This window comes from Rhinoraja longicauda, chromosome 31 (assembly GCF_053455715.1).
Source record: "Rhinoraja longicauda isolate Sanriku21f chromosome 31, sRhiLon1.1, whole genome shotgun sequence".
In the NCBI taxonomy this organism is placed as follows: Eukaryota; Metazoa; Chordata; class Chondrichthyes; order Rajiformes; family Arhynchobatidae; genus Rhinoraja; species Rhinoraja longicauda.
The window spans coordinates 1,992,545-2,020,207 of NC_135983.1; the positions used below are offsets into that span (position 1 = coordinate 1,992,545).

Below are 27,663 nucleotides of genomic sequence, written 5' to 3' on the forward strand. Positions count from 1 at the left end.
CTACAAACCTTCACATCTTTGTAATTTGGGAGATAACCGGAGCATCCGGATGAAACCCACGTAGTCATAGGGTGAACATTTAAACTGTCTTCCGGATGCCCTGTGGAGGTGCCGCCACGGCAGACGTCCTCCAGAGGTGACGTTGAGAAGCCAAGGCCGGAAACTCGTGGCCCAGGCCAGAACCACGCGAGCAGGAGGTGGAGCCTCACATGCTGGAGATGGAGCCTCGTGGTTCGATGAAACCCGCGGCCATCGGTGTCTGGGTCTGAGGAGTCTGCGACAGGGGCCTGGGTCGGCTCCACGCAGGCATCCAGAGAGGACCCGGCAGCGTTAGTGGAGAGGTCGGTGCGGCGGTCGATGTTGGCGCCAGACGAGGACAGACATGTGGAAGTGAGGATGCCGCTGCCGAGGGAAGGAACAAAGGAGGACCCAGCGTTGGGGGACCGCTGTGAGGGAGGGCCACGAGCAATGGGGACCCAGGGGGTCCGACGTTAGGGAGGCGGAAGGACAATGGAGGACCCGGCATGGGGGGACTGCCGTGAGGGAGAGGGTTGGGGGAAGAACAAAGGGGGACCTGGGGAGGGGGAATTTATAATTTTGTAAGTGCCCTTTATGATCGACTATTTGCATACCTTGTGTATGCAAGCAAAGAATTTCAGTGACTTGTCACATGTGACAAAGTATTCAATTCAACTCTACAGATAGACCGTGGGCCGAGGTGCCTTTGAGTCGAACGCCATTTGACCAATCACTCGCTTTGTTTCAGGCTAGCTAGGCAGGGAACCCACTGTACCTTCACTGTTGATGTGTCAAAGTCCTGGAGTAAATCCTGGCGAAACCTTGCAGTGCCTGTTCAGAATTCACTCTCTGAGCTCCCGGAAAGCCACGGAGAAGCCGGGACCAGAGCAGGCCAGAGCAGGGTCTCGGGGATCGACGGAGCCTGGGTTGGCGGAGCCTGTGGCTGGAGCCTGGGTCAGTGGAGCCCGTGGCTGGAGCCTGGGTCGGCGGAGCCCGCGGCTGGAGCCTGGGTTGGCAGAGTCGCGGCTGGAGCCTATGACTTTTTCTAATTAGCTTAATTAATCAGTGTTCTACTTTTTGCACTGACAAGTTATGAATTCCTTCTCAATGATTTTTTATCTAAATCTGTGCCGAATTTCAAGTAGCTATCACAGATAGGTCATGAAATCTAAAATCTAGACACATTTTTGATGTTCGGTCTAAGACCACACCTGTCGTCAGGTTTGAGCCTGGGTCCCTGGCACTGTAAGGCAGCAATTCTTGTACTGCATTCCCGTGCCTTCCTATGTATTTGAATGAATTGGAACATTCCATAAACAATTTGAATTAAATTTGCTGAGTGGCTGAGATCACGGAGCTCAATCAGAGCAATGTCAGAAAAGCCACTAGGAGAGTGAACCCTCAGAGTGTCTGGCCATGATGGTGTACCTGGCCGTCTTCTTAAAACCTGTTTTAGTTTAAAACAGGTTTTGAACTCTAGTTTTTGTAGATTTTGTCAACTTTTTACTACTAAGGTCTGAGGGCTGCACCTGCTTTAAAAAGACATCAATAATACCAGTGCCTAAGAAAAGCGAGAAGACTTGTCTTTATCTACTAATCTGTGGAATTCGTATCTGTTGTGATAAAGTGCTTAAATGAATGGTCGTGACACTTACCAATTCCTGTCCTAGTTATAACCTGACCCACCACAATTTGCCTACTGCTTCTGCAGATCAACAGTGGATGTGATCTCTTTGGCTCTGCACTAGACCTTGGACAAAATAACACATGTCAGCTATAGACACATGTCGACTACAGCTTGGAATTCAACACCATTACCCCCTTAAACGTGATTAAACTGGGTCTCTGCTCATCTCTCTGCAATTAAATCCTTGACATTCTCATTGGCAGACCTCAATCACTACAAATTGGTAACAACACCAATCTCCATTCCTCAATGACCATCAGAACAGGAGCACCTGAAGGCTGTGTGCTCAGTCCCGTGCTCTCTGTACCCATGATTGCCTCGCCGGACACAACTCCAATGCCTTCTTTAAATTTGCAAATGATATCATAGTGGTTGGACAAATAGTGGGTAATTATGAGTCAGAGTTTAACAGGAAGATTGATAATGCGATTGAATGCTGCCAGAACAATCTTGTTCTCAATTTTAGGTTACCTTGAGGAAGGGAATGCTGAGGATCCATGAACATATTATCTCTGACAGATGGCAGTAGAGAGAATCAAACGTCTTGGGTTCATAGTCTTGCATTCATATCCTTGAAGATCTGTCTTGGGCCCATTAAATTGATGCAATCACAAGGAAAGCTCACTAATGCCTCTATTCTTCAAAGTTTGAGATAATTTGGCATGTAGCTGATCACCCTTTTGAACATCTACAGGTGTACATTAGAGCATATCGGCTGGGTGCATCACAGCATGGTTCGGTAATTCAAACACCCAGTGTTAGATATTACCCAGTCCATTTCTGGAATAACATCAAACACGTTCACCACCACCATGCTCCCATTTTATTGTTACTGTTGGGTAGATGATATATTGAATACATTGAAGGTAGACACAAAATGCTGGAGTAACTCAGAGCGGGACAGGCAGCATCTCTGGAGAGAAGGAATGGGTGACTTTTCGGGTCGAGACCCTTCAGACAGATGTCAGGGGTGGGGGTGGGACAGAGATAGGATGTAGTAGGAGACAGGAAGACTAGTGGGAGAACTGGGAAGGGGAGGGGAAAGAGAGGGACAGAGGCACTATCTGAAGTTAGAGAGGTCAATGTTCATACCACTGGGGTGTAATGTATTGAATACATGGATGGATGGATAAATAACAGATGAGGTTTAATCTGAGCAAGTATGAGGTGCTGCACTTTGGGAGTTCAAATGTCCGGGCAAAATGTATAATTAATGGCATGACTCTTAACTGCATTGATGTACAGGGGGCTCTTGGATGCAAGTCAAAAACTCTCCCAAAAGTGGCAACGCAAGTAGTTAGAGTGGAAAGAAGGAATGATATGCTTTCTTTCATAGGTCGAGGCATTGAGTATAAGAGTCAGGAAGCCAGAATGCAGCTTTATAGGACTTTGGTCAGGCCGAATTTGGAGTATTGCACGCAGTTCTGGTGGCACGATTATAGGAAGGATGTGGAGGCTTTGAAATGGGTGCTGAGGTGGTTTACCAGGATAATGCCTGAATTAGTGGGTATTGGCTACAGGGAGAGGTTGGACGGACTTGAATTGTTTGCTCTGGAAAGCAAGAGTTAGTGCGAAGAACTGAGAAATGTAGAAAACTTTGCAATAACGGACCCCCTTTAACAGATTTTGGTTACACCGGACCAAATCTGTTGTAGACAGTCTGTTATTTCACAGAATGACCACTAGGTGGATTGAGCAAATCTTACTTTAGTTTAATTCCAGAGATAGACACAAAAAGCTGGAGTAACTCAGCGGGACAGGCAGCATCTCTGGAGAGAATGAATGGGTGACATTTCGGGTCGAGACCCTTCTTCAGACTGGTTAGGGATAAGGGAAAACGAGAGATATAGACAATGATGTGAAAAGATAAAGAACAATGAATAAAAGATGCAAAAAAGTAACAATGATGAAGGAAACAGGCCATTGTTAGCTGTTGGGTGAAAACGAGAAGCTAGTGCAACTTGAGTGGGGGAGGGATAGAGAGAGGGAATGCCGGGGCTACCTGAAGTGAGAGAAATTAATATTCGTACCACTGGGCTGTAAACTGCCCAAGCGAAATATGAGATGCTGAAGATAGACATAAAAAGCTGGAATAACTCAGCGGGACAGGCAGCATCGCTGGAGAGAAGGAATGGGTGACGTTTCGGGTCAAGACTCTTATTCAGACTGTTCCTCCAATTTGCGTTTAGCCTCACTCTGACCATGGAGAAGACCAGGACGGAAAGGTCTGTGTGGGAATGGGAAGGAGAATTAAAGTGTTTGGCAACCAGGGGATCGGGTAGAGATATAGGTACTGCATATTGATTTGCTCTATTTCTTCTACTGTCTTTGCTACTGTACAAAAAAATGCATTTCGAATACTTTCGAGAGTTACGCATTTGAATAACAGTTTTGAACCATTTTAGCTTGGTTTGGACATGCAGCATGGAAACAACAAGTCTATGCCGAAGGGCGATCACCTGTACACTAGTTCTATCCTACACACTCGGGGCAATTCAGTGTTCTGTCATTTTCTCTCCATAGATGCTGCCTAACTGCTCCAGCAGTTTGTGTATTGCTCAAGATTCCAGCAGTTTCTTGTCTCCATTTGTAACTTTTGTTTTAATTTTGATTATTTTCTTTCACAAAATATCACGTGTCTGCTCTGTGATTGAGTTAATTTTATTGAGTGTGATGGCATCATTGATGCTTCCTAGATCATTTCAACCAATGATGTACAATGAAAAATAGTCTTATCGAAATGAAAAATGGTGATGATGTAATCTACTCGGGAGGAGTGGGGAGGAACTCTATATTTCTGACTTTCTATTGGAAAGGTAAATATCGACTCAAATCCATCTTTGTAATTTTGGGTGCATTAAATTCTAATTTGCTGATTTTTGAACCAATTATTGTATCTACGAAAATAGCGATGTTCTCGTATTAATCTGAAAAACAACAAAAAAACAACGATATTTAGAAATTTGAAATTTAAAAACTGTGCTGGAAACGCTCAGTGGGTTTATCAGTGCCTATGGAGAGAGCAGTAAACATTTCAGATTGACAAACTCTCTTGTCTGATGTGCTGAGTATTCTTTTGCTGTGTGTGTTTATGATTTGGGAGGACTTTTGATGGTATTTGTAACATAATTATGCTTTTTTTACCCCTGAATGGATATTTACATGTTAGGGTTAACAGATGTCATTGTCCCTTGGTGCACAATAAACATTTTCAGTTTTGATTATGTGATTGTTATGTTTCTAACCTATTGAACACATTCTGTGGTTAAGCCCGAGTTAAGGCATTGTCTTTTGAGATCAAACTGAGATTTGTTTTTCACATGACTGGTTTCTGTCGCTGATAAAATGATTAGTATATGCAGCTGCAGAGGATTTGAATTCTGGCTGCTCTGTGAAACTCGGTGATTGCAAAAAAGCATTGATGGAATGAGAAGGCTGCAACACTATTATTGTCATTTTGGATTTTAGTCTTCTACAAAAGATTTTTCAATTGGTTTTGTTGTCGAATTAAGTTGATTGCCCATACATCTCTCAAATCTGTTTTTTTTTTTAAGACGAGACCAAAAAGGTTGTTGAGGGCAGAGCTGTAGATGTTGTGCACATGGATTTCATGGGATCCAATGAGAGATGGCTGAATGGATAGCAAATTGGCTCCATGGAAGAAGCAGAGGGTGATGGTGGAAGGTTGCTTCTCAGACTGGAGGCCTGTGACTAGTGGTGTGCCTCAGGGTTCGGTGCTGGCTCGTTACTGTTTGTCATCTACATCAATGATTTGGATGAGAACATACATGGTAAGATTAGCAACTTTGCTGATGGTACAAAAGTGAGTGGTTTTTGCAGATAGTAAAGATGGTTGTGAAAGATTGCAGGATCGATTGGCCAGGTGGGCGGAGGAATTGTTGATGGAATTTAATACAGAGAAGTGTGAGGTGTTGTACTTTGGGACGTCGAACAAGGGCAGGCCCTACACAGTAAATGGTAGGCCTTTGGGTAGTGTTGCAGAGCAGGGGGATCTCGGGATCTCGCGTGGTTCCTTGAAGGTTGAGTCGCAGGTGGATAAGGTGGTCAAAAAGGCTTTTGGCTTTTTGGCCTTCATCAGTCAGAGTATTGAGTATAGAAGTTGAGAGGTCATGTTGCAGTTGTATAAGACATTGGTGAGACCACGTTTAGAATATTGTGTTCAGTTCTGGGCACCATGTGTTTGGAAAGATATCGTCATGCTTGAAAGGGTTCAGAAAAGATTTACGAGGATGTTGCCAGGACTAGAGGGTGTGAGCTATAGGGAGAGGTTGAGTAGGCTGGGTCTCTATTCCCTGGAGCATAGGAGGATGAGGGCTGATCTTGTAGAGGTGTACAAAATCATGAGAGGAATAGATCGGGTAGATGTAGAGTCTCTTGCCCAGAGTAGGGGAATCGAGGTCATAGGTTCAAGGTGAAGGGGAAAAGATTTAATAGGAATCCGAGGGGTAACTTTCTCACACAAAGGGTGGTGCGTGTATAGAACAAGCTGCCAGAAGAGGTAGTTGAGGCTGGGACTATTCCATCGTTTAAGAAACAGTTAGACAGGTACATGGATAGGACAGGTTTCGAGGGATATGGACCAAGCGCAGGCAAGTGGGACTAGTTTAGCTGGGACATTGTTGGCTGGTGTGGACAAGTTGGGCTGAAGGGCCTGTTTCCACACTGTATTACTCTATGACCCTATATGCAATTTGTTTAGTAAGTAAGGGCATTATTAAAATTTACCATTGAACTACTTCTTACTCCATGTTTCATTTTCTGGCTATGGTACATGTGGCGATGGTAGCCGCTCTCCAATGTCATCAATATCTGTAGACAAGAAGGTTTTTATTCGCAAAATGCTGGAGTAACTCAGCAGGTCAGGCAACATCTTGGGAGAGAAGGAATGGGTGACGTTTCGGGTCGAGACCCTTCTTCAGACTACGCTCTGTAGACAAGAAATTGATTTGATAGAGCTCATTTTGATCTGTGCTGAACCAGGTAATGTCCTCTGCTTTATCTGTGCAAGCAAGATAAACTATTGCAAGATAAATCAACTATTTTTTCTTTCCAGATCTTGGAATATAAATTGTATGTCCCATTTCACTTTGGAGGTGTTGGTTACCTTTTTGGTTGGCTCTAGAATCAAACTTTGATCTGTGGGTCAGTGTCACGGTTGCATATAGTATTGTGGATATGAATAGTTTTATAAGAGTTCAACACTAATTTGATATATTTGTACCAATTATTCAGATGCAAACAGAAAAATATCTACAGTTTTGGAAAATTTATAATTATGATTATAAGGAATTTGGCTGCAGAAGTTAAAAATGGGTTGTTTTAACCTAACAGGACCAAAGTAACCTAGTTATTAACTTTTGTGAAGTAAATGTACAATATTTCACAGTGAATGGAAGGGCCCTGTGGAATGCTGTAGAGTGCAGGGATCGTGGAGTACAAGTGCACAGTTAAAATGGCATCACAGGATGGTAAGGAAGGCTCCTGGTCCATTGGCCTCCTTCATCCATCAGGGTGTTGAGTATAGGAGTTGGGACGTTCTGTTATAGTGTACAAGACTTTGGTAACTCCGTATTTGGAGTAATGTGTTCAGTTTTGGTCACCCTGCAATAGGAAGGATGTCACTAAACTGGAAAGTACAGAGAAGATTTATGAGGATATTGCCAGAACTTGAGCCGAAGCTATAGGGTGTGATTGGGTAGTTTAGGGCTATATTCCTTGGAGCACAGGAGGCGAATGATCAATCACATAGAGGTGTATAAAATCGTGAGCAGAATTGTGACGGTAGTCTTTTACCCAGCGTATGGGAATCATGAACCAGAGGGCACAGGTTTAAAGTGAGACAGCAATATTTAACAGGAACCTAAGTGGCAACTCTATCGCTCGGAGGGTTTTGGGTATATGGAACGAGCTTCTAGAGGAAATGGTAGCTACTACTCCTGTAAAAGACAAGATTGGAGCCACTGCAACAGTATTCGGCCATTAGTGCTGAGTGGACATTTTAACTTGACCTCCAAGAGTTCCCTCTTCTGCAGAAAGTTATTAGCAAATTCTAATATAAAACGTAAAATCAATATGTGGCCGATTGTACTACCAATGACACAGATTATAGGATCTAGTACCATCCAGGCTGTAATATTTAAAGTCTCCTCTTGAACTCGAATCCAGTTGAAAGGCAGAAAATTGTACAGGTGATTCTTAATGGCAAAAAGTAGGACAAATCCTGCCTGGCACTTACTGGCTTTATCAATTATATTTGAAGTGATTGAGGATATTCTTGACAGTGTAGTTAAGTACCACTTGTTCACTTTCCAGGAAGTGGGCATCATTGCCAAGACCTCCATTTATTGCTCATTCCAAATTGCACTTGAAGGTGGCAGTGATCTGCTCCTTTGAACCTCTGCAGTTGTCTGGGTAAAGATATTTCCACAATGCTTTAAGAGAGCAATTTCCTGTATTTTGACGTGTGACTTTGAGAGGAACCTGTGGGTAGTGATGTTGCATGTCTCTTGTGTCAATGTTGCCCTTGGTGGTAGAAATTGCAGGTTTGGAATTTTTTGAAGTGGCATAGGTGAATAACTGCAGTGTTTTTGTAGATGCGCTGTGTCGTGGGCATATTGCAACCAACCCGGCTGTGATTTCACAGATGGTGTCGAGCTTGTAGTGTTGGAGCTGTTCTTATCCATGCCACTATTACACCACACTGACTTGTGATTTCCAGATGGTGAAAATGCTTTGGTGTGTGAGGTGGTGAGTCTCTGGTCACAGATATCTCCTCTAGCTACGGTTAGTTGTCTGGTCAGTGGTGATTCCTCCCCTTTCGGGGATGTTTGGGTGGGGAACGGGAGAGACTTGATGATGGTAATGTACTTGGATATCAAGGAGAGATGATTCAACTGTCACACTTCCATTTGCCACGTCAGGCCAATTAACTGGTTGGGTCTGAAGAAGGGTTCTGATCTAAAACGCCACCTATTTTTTTTTTTCTCCAGAAGTGCTGCCTGACCTGCTCAGTTACTCCAGCATGTGTATCTATCTTCAGGACAATTAACTTTCTAGTATATCTCGGTATCGAATGACAATAAAGCTCTGTATTCTGTATTCCTTGTGCAGACTTCTTGTTGCAACTGCTTGTTGCAAATTTGTTAAAGAATTCAATGCGGGTGCAATCATCAGAAAATTTGAATTGAGGTCAAATGAGGAATGTTGGGCCTTGTAACTACATGCATAGTAACGGCAAAAGGAACTTGCATGGTTTGTTGCTGAGGCTGGTACCAAAAGGACACAATGTGCTGGAGTAATTCAGCGGGTCGAGCAGCATCTCTGGGGAACATGGAGAGGTGACATTGGGACATTCGGTCTGCAGAGTTACTCAGATGTTACTGTGAGGTGTCATTTCACCTTAAAACTAAGCGCCGATGTCACTGATTTGCACCAACAAGCTTCTCCCCAGAGTGGACAGAGCATGATAGAAGGAGGCAGCGGTAGTGGAGTGGGTAGTGGACAAGCGATGGGTTGACAGGAAGAAACGGCAGCTGGTGAGAGGGGAGGGAGCCCCACGGTGACCGAGCGCATCCCGTTAGCGGCAGCAACCTGAATAAAGCACTGTCCCCTGGGGCTACAACGTGAGCCACAACAGCGATGCTTACTGGATCGCACGATGGGTGAAGAAGAGCTCGTTGCTGCACCGTGCAAGTCAGGGAAGGCCTCGGAAGCCGGGGCTGAATCGGCGGTGTGAGCGGGGATGGCCTCAGCAGGTCCGTCCGTTATAACCAAAATCTGTTATAAAGGGGTCCGTGAAAGCAAGGGTTTACTTTCCAGGTAGTATAACATGATTGTTCCATTCCGAAGAAACCTAGTGTTACCGACCATTGCGTTACAAAAACAATTGTCAATGGGGAAAAAGGGGGTTCGGGACTAGAGAGTCAGACCCTATTATTTTTCTTGCTGAATTTTAAAACAAGGTGTAGATTTGTATATACTTGTATATTTAATAGCTGTATATTTTACTGCAAATTAAAAATGCTAAAGGCTATCCATTTCATTGTTTATAATAGGGGATGATTGCACAAGATTGCTTGTCAATTTCCAAAGTAACTCGTAAATGGCCTCCTGTGGACCATGAGACCATGATGTCTGATTACTGTTGGGAGGTTAGGTAGAAACTGGCATTTTCAAGACAGATTTTTTCTGCTTGTCAACTTCCAAAGTAATTCTTTCACCACACACGTTGAAACTGGCAGCCTGTCTGAATGGTGTGGGGCTAGTTCCCGATTTAAAATTGTGTTCTAACTAATTTGGCCCACGTAATACAAATAGTAATTCCCTAATTCATGAAATGATTTATATCCCAATCATGTTATGGAAACGCGGGTTATAGCAGAATGACGTGTAGCATCTCTTTCTGACGATGTGATGATTTAATAATGCACATTCTCTGGGCTTGCAAAGCTAATTTTACAAATGTGGGGATATTATTCCTTGGCAAATATAAACATTTTTTAATCTATTGGGTTTGTTACTACTGTTTAATTATGCAGGTATCCAAATTCTTTAGACTTTAGAGATATATCATGGAAACGGGCCCTTCAGCCCAGAGTCCACGCTGACCAGCGATCACCTTGTACTGTCCTACACACTCTAAGGGCAATTTTCGAAGCCAAATAATCCACAAACCTGTATGTCTTTGGAGTGTGGAAGGAAACTGGAGCACCAGGAGAAAACCCACACTGTCACAGGGAAAATGTACAAATTCGCTACAGATAGCACCCATAGTCAGGATTGAACCTCGGTCTCTGGCATTGTACGGCAGCAGCTCTACCACTGTGCCACCCATAACTGAATTATAATTATATCCATAACTGAATTTTTCTCCCATGTTTTGTCTTGAACTAGTTGTAACATTTAGAATATGGAATTTAGCTTTTTGGCTCACTGAGTCTGCACTGATCATCAAGAACCTGTTAACACTAATCTCATTCATCCCACATTCCCATTAACTGTTGTTCTGGATTCCAGCATTTGCAGTCCAATATTTTCTCCCAAGGTCTGTGCAATTATAAAATGTGATAAAGCAATTTTTTTTTCTGTTTAATAGCACCAAATTATGGTTAATTTATTTTCTTTTGCGCTTTGCAACTTTGGTCTCAATCCTGTTATATTGCGAGGAATGTGAGGAAGCAGATGTGTATAATTTCCTACTGTATTGTCCAAATCTGCTTTAGCCCCCAAACGTAGTGAAATCCAATAGCCAACAAAAGCTTGTAACTTGGTGTGTTTGCTTGTGAAACCATATTTTTCACTTTAGACACTTGTGATGTTTGAAATGGTTTTTTTCCAGATGTAAGAGGTCCGCCCACACACAGAATATCTTGCGGAAGATCGCATTATGAGCGTGCAATATGGAACACCAAATTTTGTGTTGTCACCGATGGTCAGCTATTGTTGCTGGATAAAGAGGAGGTATGTGAGCTTGATTGGGGTTTCTAGTTTTCATTCTGTAGGAGGAAGCATCTCTATTCTGGCAGGTGCAGGCATATTAGCAGCAATACAATAATACCCAAAGGAATGAATCGTGTCGGCATGCATCTAATTAAGGAGACTAACTCCATTATTTCAATTGTGATTTTAATGTTGTCTTAATGATATTTCTCCAAGAAAAATGTAATGTTTTTAAAATGTTGCCCATTTCAGTCAAAGCTAAAGTAAGCCAAAATCATCATTAATATTCTAAAAATGTCCTTTTCGGTGTAAAAGCATTGAACCTGGCATCTTGAGACTGATTGCATAGTTTGCAGAGTTAATCAGATGTTACTGTAAGGTGTAATTTTACCTTAAAACTAAGGGCTAATGCCACTGGTCTGCACCAGCGAGCTTCTCCCCATCAGCTACCACACTGCCCGGCAGCCGCTGCCCCGGCCTGACAGCTCCCCCTCGGTCTGCTATCAAAGACGAGATGCAACCAGTTACTGTGGGGCTCTTTACCCCTACCCTGCAGCCACTGATGCCCTCCAGAGTGGAGTATGTTGGTGACTCTGGAGGAGGAGGCCGTGGAGAGGATAAGGAGAGGCAGAGTTGACAGAGCATGGGTAGAAGAAGGCAGTGGTAGTGGAGTGGGTAGCGGACAAAGCAACTGGCTGACAGGAAGAAAGGGCAGCTGGTGAGAGGGGAGGGAGCCCCACGGTGACCAAGCTGGTAAAGCACTGTCCCCAGGGGCTACAACGCGAGCCACAACAGCAATGCTTACTGGATCACACGATGAGCGAGGAAGAGCTCGTTGGTGCACCTTGCAAGGCGGGGCTGGATAGGAGGTGTGAGCCGGGAGGGCCTCAGCTGGTCCGTCCATTATAACCAACATCTGTTATAAAGAGGTCTGTTAAAATGAGGGTTTACTATACAGGTAATATAACATGATAGTTCCGTTCCTAAGAAACCCAGAAAAAAAAAATGTATTTAAATAGTGAGTAAAGCTCTAAGATGCAGAGAGTTCTTGGTGTCCTTTGCAAAATCTATTACATAATTAGAAAAATTAACAATTTTATTGGTAGCAGAATTGGGTTGGTGAGGTAAGTCAGATCTTGAAGAACGTTGGAATAAGAATGAAGGATTGAATTACCTGCTTTTAGTGTGAGTTATCTCCTTTATATTGTAAGTATAAGAGTGTGGACTCCCATTTAAACATTTACATCCATCCATGCTTCAAATAGGATTGTAAAAATGTTAGACGGAATGTTTTGTGCACTCAGAGAGAGAAACTACTTTATATACTATGGTAGATTATGACTGTGAGTGCTATTGAAGTCGAAATATTTCTGACCCAAATACAGTTGTGGATCCTTGGTGAATTATTCCCTGGATGGAAGATGTATTAAATGGTGGGGTATTTTTGTTATTCGTAGCCTGTTCCTGTGTGGAAAATAGAGTAACTAAACTTACAGAAACATTCTTGCCATTTTTGATATTGGGCTGGTATTTTCAATCTGGGCAGACATGTCTTTCATTGCACAAAGGACATTGGAAATATTATCTTTAGTTTCCAGCACATTTCCAACATATATTTTGTAAAGTGTACATTTTTAAACATTTGCATTTAAAGAATTTCTGCACGGACTCAGTGCAGCACTTGCCACTTTATATGTCCTACTTTACAATTTAACATTATCCTTGACCACCTTTTGTTAATCACAGATTGTGCTTCTTTCTCAACCAATCTCTCTTTCTAATTGAGATAAGTTCCTGCTGAGGGTTATGGACCAGCAGTTTGAATATCTGCTACTATTCACTTATTAACCTTCCTTGGCTTATTTTCCCTATCTAACTTGGACAATCCCACCTTCATACCCTTTATACCATTATAATTGCCCTGAGGCTGAAGGCAGTAGTTTTGCTCCTTTAGTGTTCACCCTCAATCTGCTCATGGAATTCAATCCAATTTGTAATTACTACTTTCCATGAAATCTTTAACCACAAGATCTCTTAAGCCTTCCTCATAATTTATGACCAAATCTAAAACAACCTGTTCCTTGATAGGTTCCTGAACATATTCCAAGGAGCAATACCTGAGGCACCTCATAAATTATTTTAAGATGTCCTTGCTATTTTTTCATGTAGAGTAAAATCTCCCATGATAATAGGTCAAGTCCTGCATGTTAGAATAGTTGAGTCTAGTGGTAAGAAAATTGCAGAAAAAGGCATGTAGACTAAATATTCATGTCATCCCTTAGGTCAGAAGTTCACCTTGGTGTTAAATAGGAGATGGTGATTAGGAATTGAAGTCTGTGACATTGATTGAAGACCATGGCTGTGAAAAAGAAATCATGAAATTGAAAATGAAAGTTTCTGAACTGCACAGCTGACCCAAACACTTAAATGTCACTTGAAAATCTGCCTCGCCATAGAAAATTTGAAGGAAAGATTGAACTGTTATGAAGTTGTCCCTTCATCTTTGGAACTTTATCCAGAGCTGCTCCTAAATGAACCATTGCATACTTAAATATATGAAGATGTCATGTCGGAGTAACTGTTTCTTCTGTATATCTTTACCTGCATGCAAAACATGGGAGCCAATTCTTGAGTGTGCACATCTTTAATGACGCTTTGAGCTTTCAACTTCCCTTTAACATTTTTAGATTTGTTGTATTTGTAATTGTGTTAAACTTTTTATACGAGTCAGATAAAAATGCAATGAAAATTTATTGACATGGTTGATGGATAAAGATATTTCGATCAAGATGATGGACATTCATTTTCTGGGTACGTAGGTAGACAAAGTGGTGAAGGTGTTTGGCATATTTGCATTCAGCATACAGAGCACTGAGTACAAGAGTTGGGACTTGTTACAATTATACATGACATTGGTGAGAGCATACATAGGCTATCATGTGCAGTTCTGGTTGCCATACTTTAGGAAAGATATGGTTAAGTTACAGGGGCTGCAGAAAAGATTAGCAAGGATGTTGCCAGGACTAGTGGATTTTAGTTATGAGGAGAACCTGCTAGGCTGAGACTGTTTTCCCTGAAGCTAAGGTGACCAAATAGTGGTGTATAAAATCACAAGGGGCATAGATAATGCGAACAGTCAGTCTTTTTCTCAGAATAGTGATGTCTAATACTGGAGGGCATGTTTAAAGAGAGAGGGTAAAGATTCCAATGGGACATGAGAGGCAACTCTTCCATATAGAGGGTGGTGAGTATATAGAACGAGCTGTTGGAGCAAGTGGTTGAGATGGGTACAAAATTACAATTTAGACATTTGGTCAAGTTTGTGGATAAGAAAAGTTTAGAGGGATATGGGCCAAACTTGGGCAAATTAAATTATCTCAATGATGAACTTGGTGTTTTGAAGTTGGGCTGAAGGGTCAGTTTGGTCTGACGTTTGGGCTGAAGGGTCAGATATGACTGACTTTATAATCGTGGTTTGTACTCTTTTTTTCCCCCCAGATTCATCCCTTGTTACTGCAGGAACGGCGAGCGGAATCATGTCGGGCAAGGCTGTTACGCAGAACTGTTAGTGTGCCTTCTGAAAGCCAGTTTCCGGAGTACCAACCGTATCAATCAATGGAATATGGTGAGTTGTAGCCCATTTAAAGATTTAAATGTTACCTCTGCTACCTGTTCAGGTGAAGTAATTGATTATTTTCAAGTATTTCAATATATGTTATGTACTTGTGGAGAAGATGCAACATTTCATTTTCTCATCGTAATATGATTTGAAGCATACAAGTTGTCATATATTCAATGATTTGCTGTTTTCTAAATGCAAGTACAAATAAAAGTCAGAATTTCAAAGATAAGTGAAGGATGGATGGACTCTAGAATAGTTACCCCCAGCAAACTTTAGTTAACAAATTCAGTCTCAGAAATGGCACCATATGTAACAGCAAAATGTTACAATTGTTGATGGGCAAGGCTGTTACCTTCACTGTCAAAGCCACCTATTGGAACTGAGAAATTAAGTGGTGTTTTGCATAGATAATACTGAAAAGGGAATCCGTGTATTCTTTTGATTTCTGCTGACTTTGTCTTGATTAAATTAACACACAGATGTTTACTGAAATGCAGTGTAGTCTGATTTTTGACCTTTTTTAATAGGATGGCTGCACAAAATATCTTCTAAATGTTGGACCACAACTAATTGTAAAAAATATTTATGATCTTGAACATTTTGATTCTTCCATGTGCTATAAAATGAACTTGCTACTCTTCATGACAATTACAATTAGATCAGTTTGGATTAATCATTATTATTTTTTGGAAATATTCCTTATGCACAAATCTTTTCAGTTGCTGGTTTGTCTGTGTGTCCATATTTAAGATGGCAACATATGACATTGTTCATTATTACAATAATAACAAATACACAATTGTTTGCATTGAAGCAGTTAAAATTTCATTGGTTAATTATTTGTTGAATCCCACTTTGATTTGCTTGTGTTCTTTTGTATCAAAATTGATGCGATGAAGGCTTGTCATTTTACATGGTGAATTCCTAATCATTGTCATACTATTGGAAGTACTGAGTGGAAGACGAGGCATTGTTGACAACTATCAACTCAAAATCTGCACTGGTGGAGACTGAGAGCTGGTTCCTTATTTCTTTCGTTTCAAGTCCTGCTCTCATTTTCCTGTCTGTACGAATGACCTCCATGCTACTTTTGTTCTTGTGAATGTCATTAGATTTTGACCATGGTTCAAATACTAATAAGGTACAACAGTAGCGCAGGAGTGGCACAGTGGTGCTGCAGGGAGTGCAACCGTTCAGCTCCAGCAAATTGGGTTCCACCCTGACTTTCTGGGAGTGGTAATGCTGTTGATGTGAGAGCAAATTAGAGGGAAATGAGTGAGAATGGGGTTGCTCTGAGAACTGACATAGACTCAGTGGGCCAAACAACTGTCTTTAAAAAAATGTAAGAGTCAAATCTTGTTCCTTGGTCAATAACTTGCCTCCAGTTTTGGGATCCCTCCATAGAAAAACAGTCTACAGATAAATATGCTGATTTTTTTTTCTCTTTACTTCATAAAAAATATAGCTTTTCTTATTTGCAAGGTAAGTGAAAATTGGACAAAAATAGTTATTGCAAAGGTATGGACCAAAAAAAGACTATTCATTAACATGACTCTTACTCTTATTTCAGTGCCTAATAGAACATGTTCACCTGCACATAGAATGCTTTTTTTCCCTACATAAGTGGCAACAAAAAGTGCATAGTCTATTAGTTAGCCCTGATCAATGCCATGAATGAAATTCAACCTTCTTCAATTCTCTATAATTGGAGAAATGCAGGAAGTTTGAAATTATGGACAGCAATCAGATATGCAAAAGGCAAATCATGCTAATTTTACAGTGACATTTGCCATGGCTGGAGTGTGTATGAAATCCATTTGACCTCTGTTGAATGAATTATAGGTTACTACCTGAAGTCAGGCATTTAACCACTTGCACTTTAATCTGAACATATAATAGTTGAAGAATTTGGCATAGATTTAAAGTGAGAGGAAAATGTTAATGGAAACCGCGGGGACCACCTTTTCAGAGCGTGATGGGAATATGGAATGAGTTGCCAGAGGAAATGGTAGCTACACTTTCTCATCCGGCTCTTTGCAATGACTCTATCGCCTACTCTCAATTTCTTTGCTACATCTGCACCCAAAATGAGGCGTTTCATTCTAGGACATCCAAGATGTCTTCTTTCTTTAGGAAATGTGGTTTCCCCCTGCTGTCATAGACAGATCTTTCACCCATGTCTCTAGTATCCTGTAGATGTGCTCTTCTACCCCCAGTTGGAACAAATAATTCAATGACATTTCCACCACCTTCAACGTGATCCCACCTCCTCCCTTTCCACCTTCCCAACTGCAGGAGATGTAACGCCTCTGTCACATCTAGTCAGATACCCCAGCAGTCTTTCCAGGTGAGACAGGTTAGTGTGCAACTCCTCTAACTTCTTCAGCATTCGGTGTTCTCGATGTAGCCTCCTCTACACTGGCGAGACCAAGTGTAGAATAGGCGACCGCTTCGCAAAACATTTGCGCTTGGTCTTGTGGATCTTCCGGTTGCTAACTATTTTAGCTCCCCTTCCCATTCCCTTATTAACATTTTTGTCTTGGGCCGCTTCCATTGCCAGAGAGGCCACACGCAAACTGGAACAGCACCTTGTATTTTACTTGGATAGCTTACAAACTAATAGTATGAACATTGAATTCTCCAGTTTTAAGTAACTAATGTACTATCCCCCTCTTCTTCCCTAAACATCACCTAGATTTGCATCTATTTCTCCCCTACCTTTTCTACTTGTATTCCTTCCTCTGGCTTGACTATTCGCACCTCCTTTTATTTTTATCCCATTGTCACTTTTTGTCTTTTCGGCCTTCGAGTCTGCTCCGCCATTCATTCGTAGCTGATCAATCTTTCCCTCAACCCACTCGCCTGCCTTCTCCCCATCACCATTGACACCCTTGCTAATCTAGAACCTGTCAAACACTGCTTTAGAAAACACCAAAGACTTGGCCTCCATAGTCACAATAAATTCCACAGATTCACCACCATCTGGCTAAAGAAATTGCTCATTTCCTAAAGGTATGTCCTTTTATTTTGAGGCTGGGCCTTTTGGTCCTAGACTCTCCCACAAGAGGAAACATCCTCTCCAATGCCATCTCAGATATGGAGCCCAAAACTGCTTTCAATACTCCAAATGCAGTCTGACTTGTGCCATATAAAACCTCAGCATTACCTCCCTGCTTTTTTATTTTAGTCCTCTCAAAATTAATGCTAACATTACATTTGCCTTCCTTATTATCCATTCTATTTACAAATTAACCTTTTGAGTATCCTTTGCACTGCCGATTTCTGAATCCTCTCATTTGGAAAATAGTCTATGCCTTTATTCCAACCACCAAAGTGCATGACCGTACACTTTGCCACGTTATATTCCATCTTTCGGCACATTGAGCTTCATCAGTCAGAGTATTGAGTATAGAAATTGGGAGGTCATGTTGCAGTTATATAAGACTTTGGTGAGGCTACATTTACAATATTGCGTTCAGTTTTGGGCACCATGTTACAGGAAATATGTTGTCTAGCTGGAAAGGGTGCAGGGAACATTTATAAGGATCTTGCCAGGCCTTGAGGGCCTGAAGTAAAGGGAGAGGTTGAGCAGACTAGGACTCTATTCCTTGGAGTGCATGAGGATGGGGCTGCTCTTAGAGGTGTACAAAATCATGAGAGGAATAGATCAGGTAAACACACTGTCTCTTGCCCAGAGTAAGGGAAATCGAGAACATAGGACAGAGTAAGGGAAATCGAGAACATACAACAAGGGCATAGATTTAAAGCGAGGGGGGAAATATTTAATAGAAACCTGAGGGGTAACTTTTTTTACACAAAGGGTGGTGGGTGTATGGAACAAGCTGCTGGAGGAGGTAGGCGAGGCAGGTATTATTGCAACATTTAAGAAACATTTAGGTAGGTACACGGATAGAATAAGTTTAGAGAGATATGGACCAAGCGCAGGCAAGTGAGACTAGATGGGACATGTTGGTCGGTGTGGTGAAGTTGGGCCAAGGGCCTGTTTCCACGCTGTATGACTCTGCCACTTCTTTGCCCACTCTCATAACCTGTCCAAGTCCTTCTGCAGTGTCTCTGCTTTCTCAACACGATATCCCCCTCCACCTATCTTCATATTTCATGACAATTCATATCTGCAAAATTGGCCACAGAGCCATCAATTTCATCCAAATATTAATACACAACATGAAAAGTAACAGACCTAACACCGACCTTCTGCACATCACTAGTTACCGACGGCCAACCAAAAAATGCCCCCTTTAGTCCTACTCTTTGCCTTCAGCCAATCCTCTTTCCATGTTAGTGCCTTGCCTCTAATGCCATGGGCTTTCATCTTGTTTAGCAGCCTCACATGTGGCACTTTATCACAGGCCTTCAGAAAATACAAGTAAACAACATCCACTGACTCTCCTTTGTCTATCCTGCTATTTACTTCCTCATAGAATTCTAACATGTTTGTCAGCAAGATCTCCCCTTCACGAAACAATACCGACTTCAGCCTATTTGATCATGCTTCTAAGTACTTGCAAATCTCATCCTATTTTGCTATGCTCCCTTGAACAGCAGAGTAAAATTAGCAATTTTCCAGTCCTGTGGGACCATTCAACACAGGTCAAATGAATTATTCCGCATTAATACTTCTCCAATGTCATTTTCCAACTGTCCAATGTCTACTCTTGCTTCTCTTTCAATCTTTATATATATCTGAAGAAACTATTTTTAATTGGCTAGCTTACTATATTTCATCATTTCTCCCCTTATTGGCTTTTTAGTTACCTTCTGTTGGTTTTTAAAAAGCTTCCCAATCCTCTAGCTTCCCGCTAATTGTTGCAATATTATACGCCTTCTCTTTTGCTTTTGTGCTGTCTTTGACTTCATTTGTCAGCCACAGTCACTTGGGGATGAAAAGATCCTTCGTCTTCCACAGAAATTACTCTCAGAATCTCCTGCTTTTGCTGCTCCACATTCAAACGAATTACTTCTAGGGTCCCATTTCAATCAACTTTAGCCAGCTCATCCCTCTGGCTTCAACATGCCTCAACAGTAATACCAATATATTTGATCTTGTCTTCAACCTCAAATGCAGGTTGAATGTTATCATCATGTGGTCACTACCCCTTAATCAAATCCAGTTCGTTAGACAACACCAAATCTAGAATGTTCTTTCCCTAGTAGGCTCGACCACAAGCTGGTCTATGAAGCCATCTCGTAGGCACTCTGCAAATTCCTTCTCTTGAAATCCAGTGCTGACTTGACTTTTCCCAGTCTACCTACATATTGAAATCACCCATGACCACTGTAACATTACCTTTCTTACATGCTGATTGTATCTCCCTAATATAATTTGTCCCTTGCATCCTGGCTACTGTTTGGAGGTCTACATATAACTCCCACCAAGGTCTTTTTACCCTTGCAGTTTTTTAACTCTACCCACAAGGATTCTACATATGTGATCCTATGTCATCCCTTGCTAAGGATTGAATTTCATTCTTACCAGCAGAGCCACCTACCCACACCTGCCCACCTGCATATCTTTTCGATAACAGACACAAAAAGCTGGAGTAACTCAGCGGGACAGGCAGCATCTCTGGAGATAAGGAATGGGTGACTTTTTGGGTCGAGACCCTTCTTTAGACTTAACTTTGATAAGATTTGTACCTTGGATGTTCAGCATCCGGCTCTGATCCTCTTTCAGACACGTCTCCGTGATGCTGACAACATCAGACCTAACAATTTCTAACTGCATTATAAGCTCATCCACTTTGTTCCATATTTGCTTGCATTCAGATATAACACATGTGGTTCTGTTCACCACCTCCCTTCTAAAATTGGTCCCCACTTTCCCTAACCTTGGACTCTTCTCTTAAACTCTCTATCCTGGTTCTACTTCAGGAGACTTCTGCAACCTCTCCTGCGTTCTTCTCCTTAACCTCATCCATACAATTCTGTTGAATCCCCCCTACCCCCCTCCCCCCGCCACCCCAAATTTGCTGACCTGCTCAGGTTCCCACTCTTTTCCATTCTACTTTAAACCGTCCCGAGTAGCACTAGCAAGCCTCCTTTCAAGTATGTTAGTGCCCCTCCAGTTCAGGTGCAACCTGTCGCTCTTGTACAGGTCATCTCTTGACTCAGAAGACATCGCAATGGTCCAAAAATCTGAATCCCTGTCTCCTCAGCCACACATTCATCTGTCCTGTCCTCCTATTGCTACCCTCAGTAGTAAGTGACACCAAAAGTGATCTTGAGATTACCACCCTCGGTCCTGCAATTTTACCTTTTTGCCTAACTCCCTGTATTGAGCAAATACCTCATTCCTTTTCTTACCGATGTACACAACAACTTCTGGCTGCTTACCCTCCTCTTTGAATGCTCTCGAGGAGACATCTGGGACCCTGGCGCCAGAGAGGCAATACACCATCTTGGAGACCCGTTTGCTGCCACAGAATCTCCAATCTGTCCGCTAACTATTTAGTCCCCTATCACTATTGCTTTGCTTGACTTCAGCCTACCCCACTGTGCCTCAGAACCAGGCCTGGTGCCACAGACCTGGCTCCTGCTGCTCTCCCCTGAATGGACATTATCCAAAATGGTATACCTGTTTTGCAGGGGAATGGCCACAGGGGATTTCTGAACTATGTTCCTGCTCCCTGTCCGTGTGGTCACCCATTTATTCTCTGTCTATACCTTGGGTGTGACCACCTCTCGATAGCTTGTACCTGTGACCTCCGCACTCTCCCAGATGAGCCTAAAATCATCTGGACGCATCTCCTGCAGATATAGCCCTTGGGGACACTGGCCACCTTCCTGAGTTCCCACATCACACTGCAGTAGCTGTGTCCCATCTACACCAGGATTTAGTTGCACTCTGAAACGGAAAAGTGACAGCACAACCTTATCCTGCCCTGCTGAAGTATCCTCGTGCCGAAGCCCTAGTGAGAGCCTCATCTTTAATGGATGAGGAGCTAGAATCCATTATAGATGTGCCTCTCACCAGGGTCTCCTCAATATCCCGCAGCTCTGCTCTTGCTCCCCCTCCACCCATTCATACCAAGGACAGAGTCCCCCTTGTCTTCACCTTCCACCCCATCAGCAGTTGCATACAGCATATAATCCTCCAACATTTTCGCTACCTCTTCCCACTACTGGCCACATCTTCCCATCTCCACCCCTTTCCGTTATCCCCAGAGACCGTTCCCTTCACAATTCCCTGGTCAACTCGTCCCCTCCCACCCAAACCGCCCCCTCCCCAGGTACTTTCCCCTACAACCGCAGGAGATGCAACACCTGTCCCTTTACCTCCCCCCTCGACCCCATCCAAGGACCCCAACACTTTTCAGGTGAGGCAGAAGTTCACTTGCCCCTCCTCCAACCTCAGCTACTGTATCCGCTGTTCCAGGTGTCAACTCCTGTATATCGGCGAGACCCAACGCAGGCTTGGCGATCGCTTCGCTGAACACCTCCGCTCAGTCCACCTTAACCTACCTGTTCACCCGGTTACTCAGCATTTTAATTCCCCCTCCCATTCCCACTATGACCTTTCTACTCTGGGTCTCCTCCATTGTCAGAGTGAGGCCCAGTGCAAATTGGAGGAACAGCACCTCATATTTCGCTTGGGTAGCTTACACCCGAGTGGTATGAACATTGACTTCTCTAACATCAAGTAGCCCTTGATTTCCCTCTCTCTCCATCCCTTTCTCCTTCCCAGTTCTCCCACCAGTCTTACTGTCTCCGACTACATTCTATCTCTGTCCCACCCACTCCCCTGACATCAGTCTGTAGAAGGGTCTCGACCCGAACGTCACCCATTCCTTCTCTCCAGAGATGCTGCCTGTCCCGCTGAGTTACTCCAGTATTTTGTGTCTACCTACAAGTATCTCAAAGACGTACAGGTATGTAGGTTAATTGGCTGGGTAGATGTAAAAAATTGTCCCTAGTGGGTGTAGGATAGTGTTAATGTACGGGGATCACTGGGCGGCACGGACTTGGAGGGCCGAAAAAAAAGGCCTGTTTCCGGCTGTATATATATGATATGATATGATATGATAAAACTGAATCAAATACTTGGCGTGGAATTGAAACGATTGCTGGGTGTTTGTGAAAAAATATCAGGGCAATTGATGTGTAGGAAGGAACTGCAGATGTTGGTTTAAACCGGAGATCTGGAAAGTGGAGATAGACACAAAATGCTGGAGTAACTCAGCGGGATAGGCAGCACCTCTGGAGAGAAGGAATGCGTGACGTTTCGGGTCGAGACCTTCACATTGAAAGTCGCGGGAAAGGGGAACGAGAGATATATACACGATGATGTAGAGAGATATAGAAGAAATTAATGAAAGATGCAAAAATGTAACATTGATCAAGGAAACGGGTCATTGTTAGCTGTAGCTAGGTGAGAACAAAATACTTGGGTGGGGTAGGGGTGGCGAGAGAGGTAATGCAGGGGTTACTTGAAGTTGGAGAAATCAATATTCATACGCCTGGGCTGTAAGCTGCCCAAGCGAAATATGAGATGCTGTTCCTCCAATTTATGTTTAGCCTCACTCTGACAATGGAGGACGCCTAGGACAGAAAGGTCAGTGTGGGAAGGGGAATTAAAGGTTGTCTGCACATGAAGGTGATGGAGGGGAAAGAGCACCAGGTTAAATTGAGTGGATTCCTTTTGAGGGACATTGAGAAAACAGGGTACTAATGAAAAAAGAATTTGCAAAAAGAATTTCAATTGAAAGTTCCTGATATATTTAAATAAATAAAATAAATTCTTATGATTGTAAATGCTGTGGTCTGCATATTTGCATGATTGTTCTACTATTTATTTTATCATTACATCAATCCTTAACTCTTTCATTGGTAACTCTAGGTTGCTTTGTAAATATTAGCAGAACATGGGATAAAAGTTTCAGCTGTTCATGTGCAAGTATAACATAAAAGCATAAGTATCTTTGTGCAATGACTTGTACAATTGACTTATTTTTGAGCCTGTTTAATTTACATGCATATCTAAATCTAGACGATATCTAAAACTTCATTTGGCATCGGTTTTCTCAACTGATATTGCTGGGTGTCTAGTGTGTACTACATTTTTTTAATTGCATATTTGGCTGCTACAGCAGTTTGCTCTCCATGTCTAGTTACCTGACGAGAATTGCACAATGGATGGAATTTTTTTAAATGTTCTATTCAATTTAATATCAATGTGGTGGGGAGGAGATAAAACCTGTTCACCACAATTTGTTTTAATCTGCCAATCATGTTACCCATTTTTCAGCATTCAGTAATGGAGATGGCTAAGGAACAATTTCATATTAAATCATTTGTGTTACATTTTCATTCAAATCAACCTTCTGGATGAGGATGTCTGATGCTTTCAATCCGTTTTGCTAATTGTCACGTTCTTTGATCTTGATAAGGAGACTCCGAGTCATACAATAAATGCTTATTTGTGAAAAATTGGAATGTTTTCAATCTTAAATTTTCACGGTGCAAGTGAATCAGTATTTGGGTGGGTGTGGAGGAGCAGCTGAAATATTCCTTTGCTTTCTGTTTTTTTGTATTTGATGCGATTATTGTAAACAATCATGAATAAAATCTACTGCTTTGCATTTTGCGCAATAATCTAAATCTTTTCCCTTTTAAGGTCAATTTGGATTAACAAACGTTAATGATAATTCCACAGAACAATGTAAATTTTGAGGCATTAACATGCTCACTACAGTTATGGTTCATTGCATTGAAGCCATCAGTTATTCCTAGGCTCATCTCACTAATCTGTTATGGTTTCCAAAAATAAATCATTTTGTCACAAAATCTCTGCTTGTAGCACATAAATGGGCCATTTGACCTGATAAACATTTCAAATCCCATTTAAGTGCTCTCTACCCAGAACTCTATGGATTCTTTCTGATACTTATCCAGATTTTTTCCAACTTTTCATGATACTTGTTTAATTCTTTTGCCAATTCCTTCCATTATACAACCTCTAATTTTTGATTACCTTTCTGAAGGTATCACTTTCTTCTTTTCTATCCATGGTTTTTAAAAGCCTCCCTAATTCCTGTAATTTTTCTCTATTCAGAAGGAGAACACGATCTCCTATCTGTTCACATTTCCAGTCTATTTCCTAATGCCTAGAATAATTTTGGTTAATCTCTTCACACTCAATCTTGATGCCCAAAAATCTGTGATGCCCAAAAATGTAACAATTTTTAAGATTCACTGAGTTACTTGCTCTTATACACTCATCCTCTAAGGGCAAAGATCCTTTGTTCTAATTATTTCTTAACCTGCCCTGCTTCTTTCAAGCCCATTTGTACATGTACTCCTAGATCTTTGTTCTGATCCTTGCTTTAAAATTGTGCATTGAACGAAAATTGCATATTAGTAATTCCTCCAAAATGCAATCATATCATATATCATATATCATATCATATCATATATCTACAGCCGGAAACAGGCCTTTTCGGCCCTCCAAGTCCGTGCCGCCCAGTGATCCCCGTACATTAACACTATCCTACACCCACTAGGGACAATTTTTACATTTACCCAGCCAATTAACCTACATACCTGTACGTCTTTGGAGTGTGGGAGGAAACCGAAGATCTCGGAGAAAACCCACGCAGGTCACGGGGAGAACGTACAAACTCCTTACAGTGCAGCACCCGTAGTCAGGATCGAACCTGTGTCTCCGGCGCTGCATTCGCTGTAAAGCAGCAACTCTACCGCTGCGCTACCGTGCCGCCCACATTTTTCAACAGTTTCATCTACCAAGTATCTTTTCAGTTGATTAATCAGTGTTCTTACACAATGAGCAATGATCGGAAGCAACACACAATGCAGCAAAGGCTCAATGGTTGAGTTTTCACTATCCATGGCCAAAAATGTGTGTAGTGCTGACACTGCATGAGCTAGCCTGGTCCTGATGGGCATGGCGAGCAGCCTGCAGAAGTGAATGGACCAACAGAAGACATAAACCTGCGTGACCTCGCCCTCGCCAAATTTGCCAGTTGCAGGGGCATTGGCCATGACAGTAATGGTAGAAGTGACCACCTCAGTCCTTGTAAAGACAAAAATCATATCTTCATTTTAAAGCACTATTATTGTTAAATGCAATAAACTGATCAAATCTGACACCTCAATTAAACATCCATGAAGCGTTGTGGACTACCAGAAGCAGCTGACAATGTACACCATTGCAGTCTAGTACCTTCTGGCCCTGTATATCTCTCATTCTTCGTTGTGTTCGGGCCTGGGGATTAACCTTTGTTCAATGAGTGCAGATGGATGTGCACCAGATGCACCATCAGATGCCAACCTGATGAAGCTGCAACGCTGCATGTGATTGACACAATAAAGCAATATAATTATCAGAGATCACATTCCTGCAGTGCCACAACATCTAGGATGGTGGAGAGTTAAATAAATGTTTGTTCCAAGAGTATCCCATCCCCCAAAGACATAAGCTATTATAGTATAATATAATAAAATGATTGAGCAGATTCAGTATGTTGCAGAATACTCTCTCTGGAACGATTGGGTTCAGTAACTCGAATGCCCAGGAACAAAGGATGCTGCAGAGTGGTAGTCATTGCCCGGTTCATCAGAGGTACTGGGCTCTCCACAATTGATGGATCTGTAGGAGGAATTGCCTCAAAAAGGTAACCAACATCATAAAACCAACAACACCACACCATCCTGGCCAAGCTCTCTTTCACTACCACCATGGGGAAAAAAGGTACAGAGAACTGAAAACTGACCATCAAGTTCAAGAACTGCTTCTTCCCAGGTTCCTGAATAATGCACAACACGAACCACTACCTCAGCACTTGCTCCCTTCTACAGATTATTTTTTACACTGCAGACTTTGTTCATGCTCTATTATGGCTACCTGGTATTAGTGTTATTAATTTATATTGTTGATTATTATCAATTTGTTATTCCTTTAGGTAAGAACATCATTATTCCATTACTGCTACATATGGCAATTAAACTCAACTCTTGATTTTCAAACTCAGTTTTTCAAAAACCAATGGTTTTATAACCGCAGGGATTAAAATGACATGTGATATTTCTTTGATCTAATTACTGTTTATGAGATCGTGAGTTTGGAAGCTGTGGATTGCCAGTAATGATCAGAAGCTAGATTATTTAATGTGGTTAGTGGAACAGACACACTCATTTGGTTCTGCAACGTGGTCAGAGTTAAAAGATTCTCCAATTACACTTGAATAGACGGAAACCTTTTTAAAGTTTTTAATTTTAACTAATACTTGGTCAGTTTGAGGCCTAAACCTTTAATTTTAAATAGCGTAGGATCACCTAAACCAAAAAAATGTTTGAGGTGAAAGGATATTTTCAAAAGGATGTTATGGCTGATAGTGTAGCACTGTAATTTTAGCACTAGAGTTTTACCTTTATATGCTGTAGATTTTGATTGAGTTTCATATCCATAACTATGTTATGGATATGAAACTACGTCTCCAAAGACGTACAGGTATGTAGGTTAATTGGCTGGGTAAATGTAAAAAAATGTAAAAAAATTGTCCCTAGTGGGTGTAGGATAGTGTTAATGTACGGGGATCACTGGGTGGCACGGACTTGGAGGGCCGAAAAGGTCTGTTTCCGGCTGTATATATATATGATATGATATGATATGTGATTTGGAGGAAATCCTTTGAACGAAGCATGTCTGATTTTTTTTAATTAAAAAAATCAATTTGTATTTTTGCTTAAACTGATGTTTAATTACAGTTTAATTATTATAGCCAATAATTGGTGAGCAAAGAGACTTTTATTGAATTACTTTTTTGTGTATATAAATCTGAGGTTTATTAGTTCTTTGCCACTGAGCTTTTCATAGACATTAGTTATTGGTGGCATGTTT

General features: G+C 41.9%; 1 protein-coding gene across 2 annotated transcripts in view; it reads left to right on the plus strand.

Moving 5' to 3' along the window:
• LOC144608514 (disabled homolog 2-interacting protein-like) overlaps window positions 1-27,663 on the plus strand; it is a 588,412-nt gene that overhangs the window by 67,606 nt on the left and 493,143 nt on the right. For both annotated transcript variants that reach the window (XM_078426375.1, XM_078426376.1), the window contains exons 2-3: window positions 11,064-11,185; window positions 14,663-14,789. In XM_078426375.1, coding sequence (XP_078282501.1) covers window positions 11,064-11,185; window positions 14,663-14,789 — 249 coding nt within the window. The remainder of the gene's footprint in view (window positions 1-11,063; window positions 11,186-14,662; window positions 14,790-27,663) is intronic.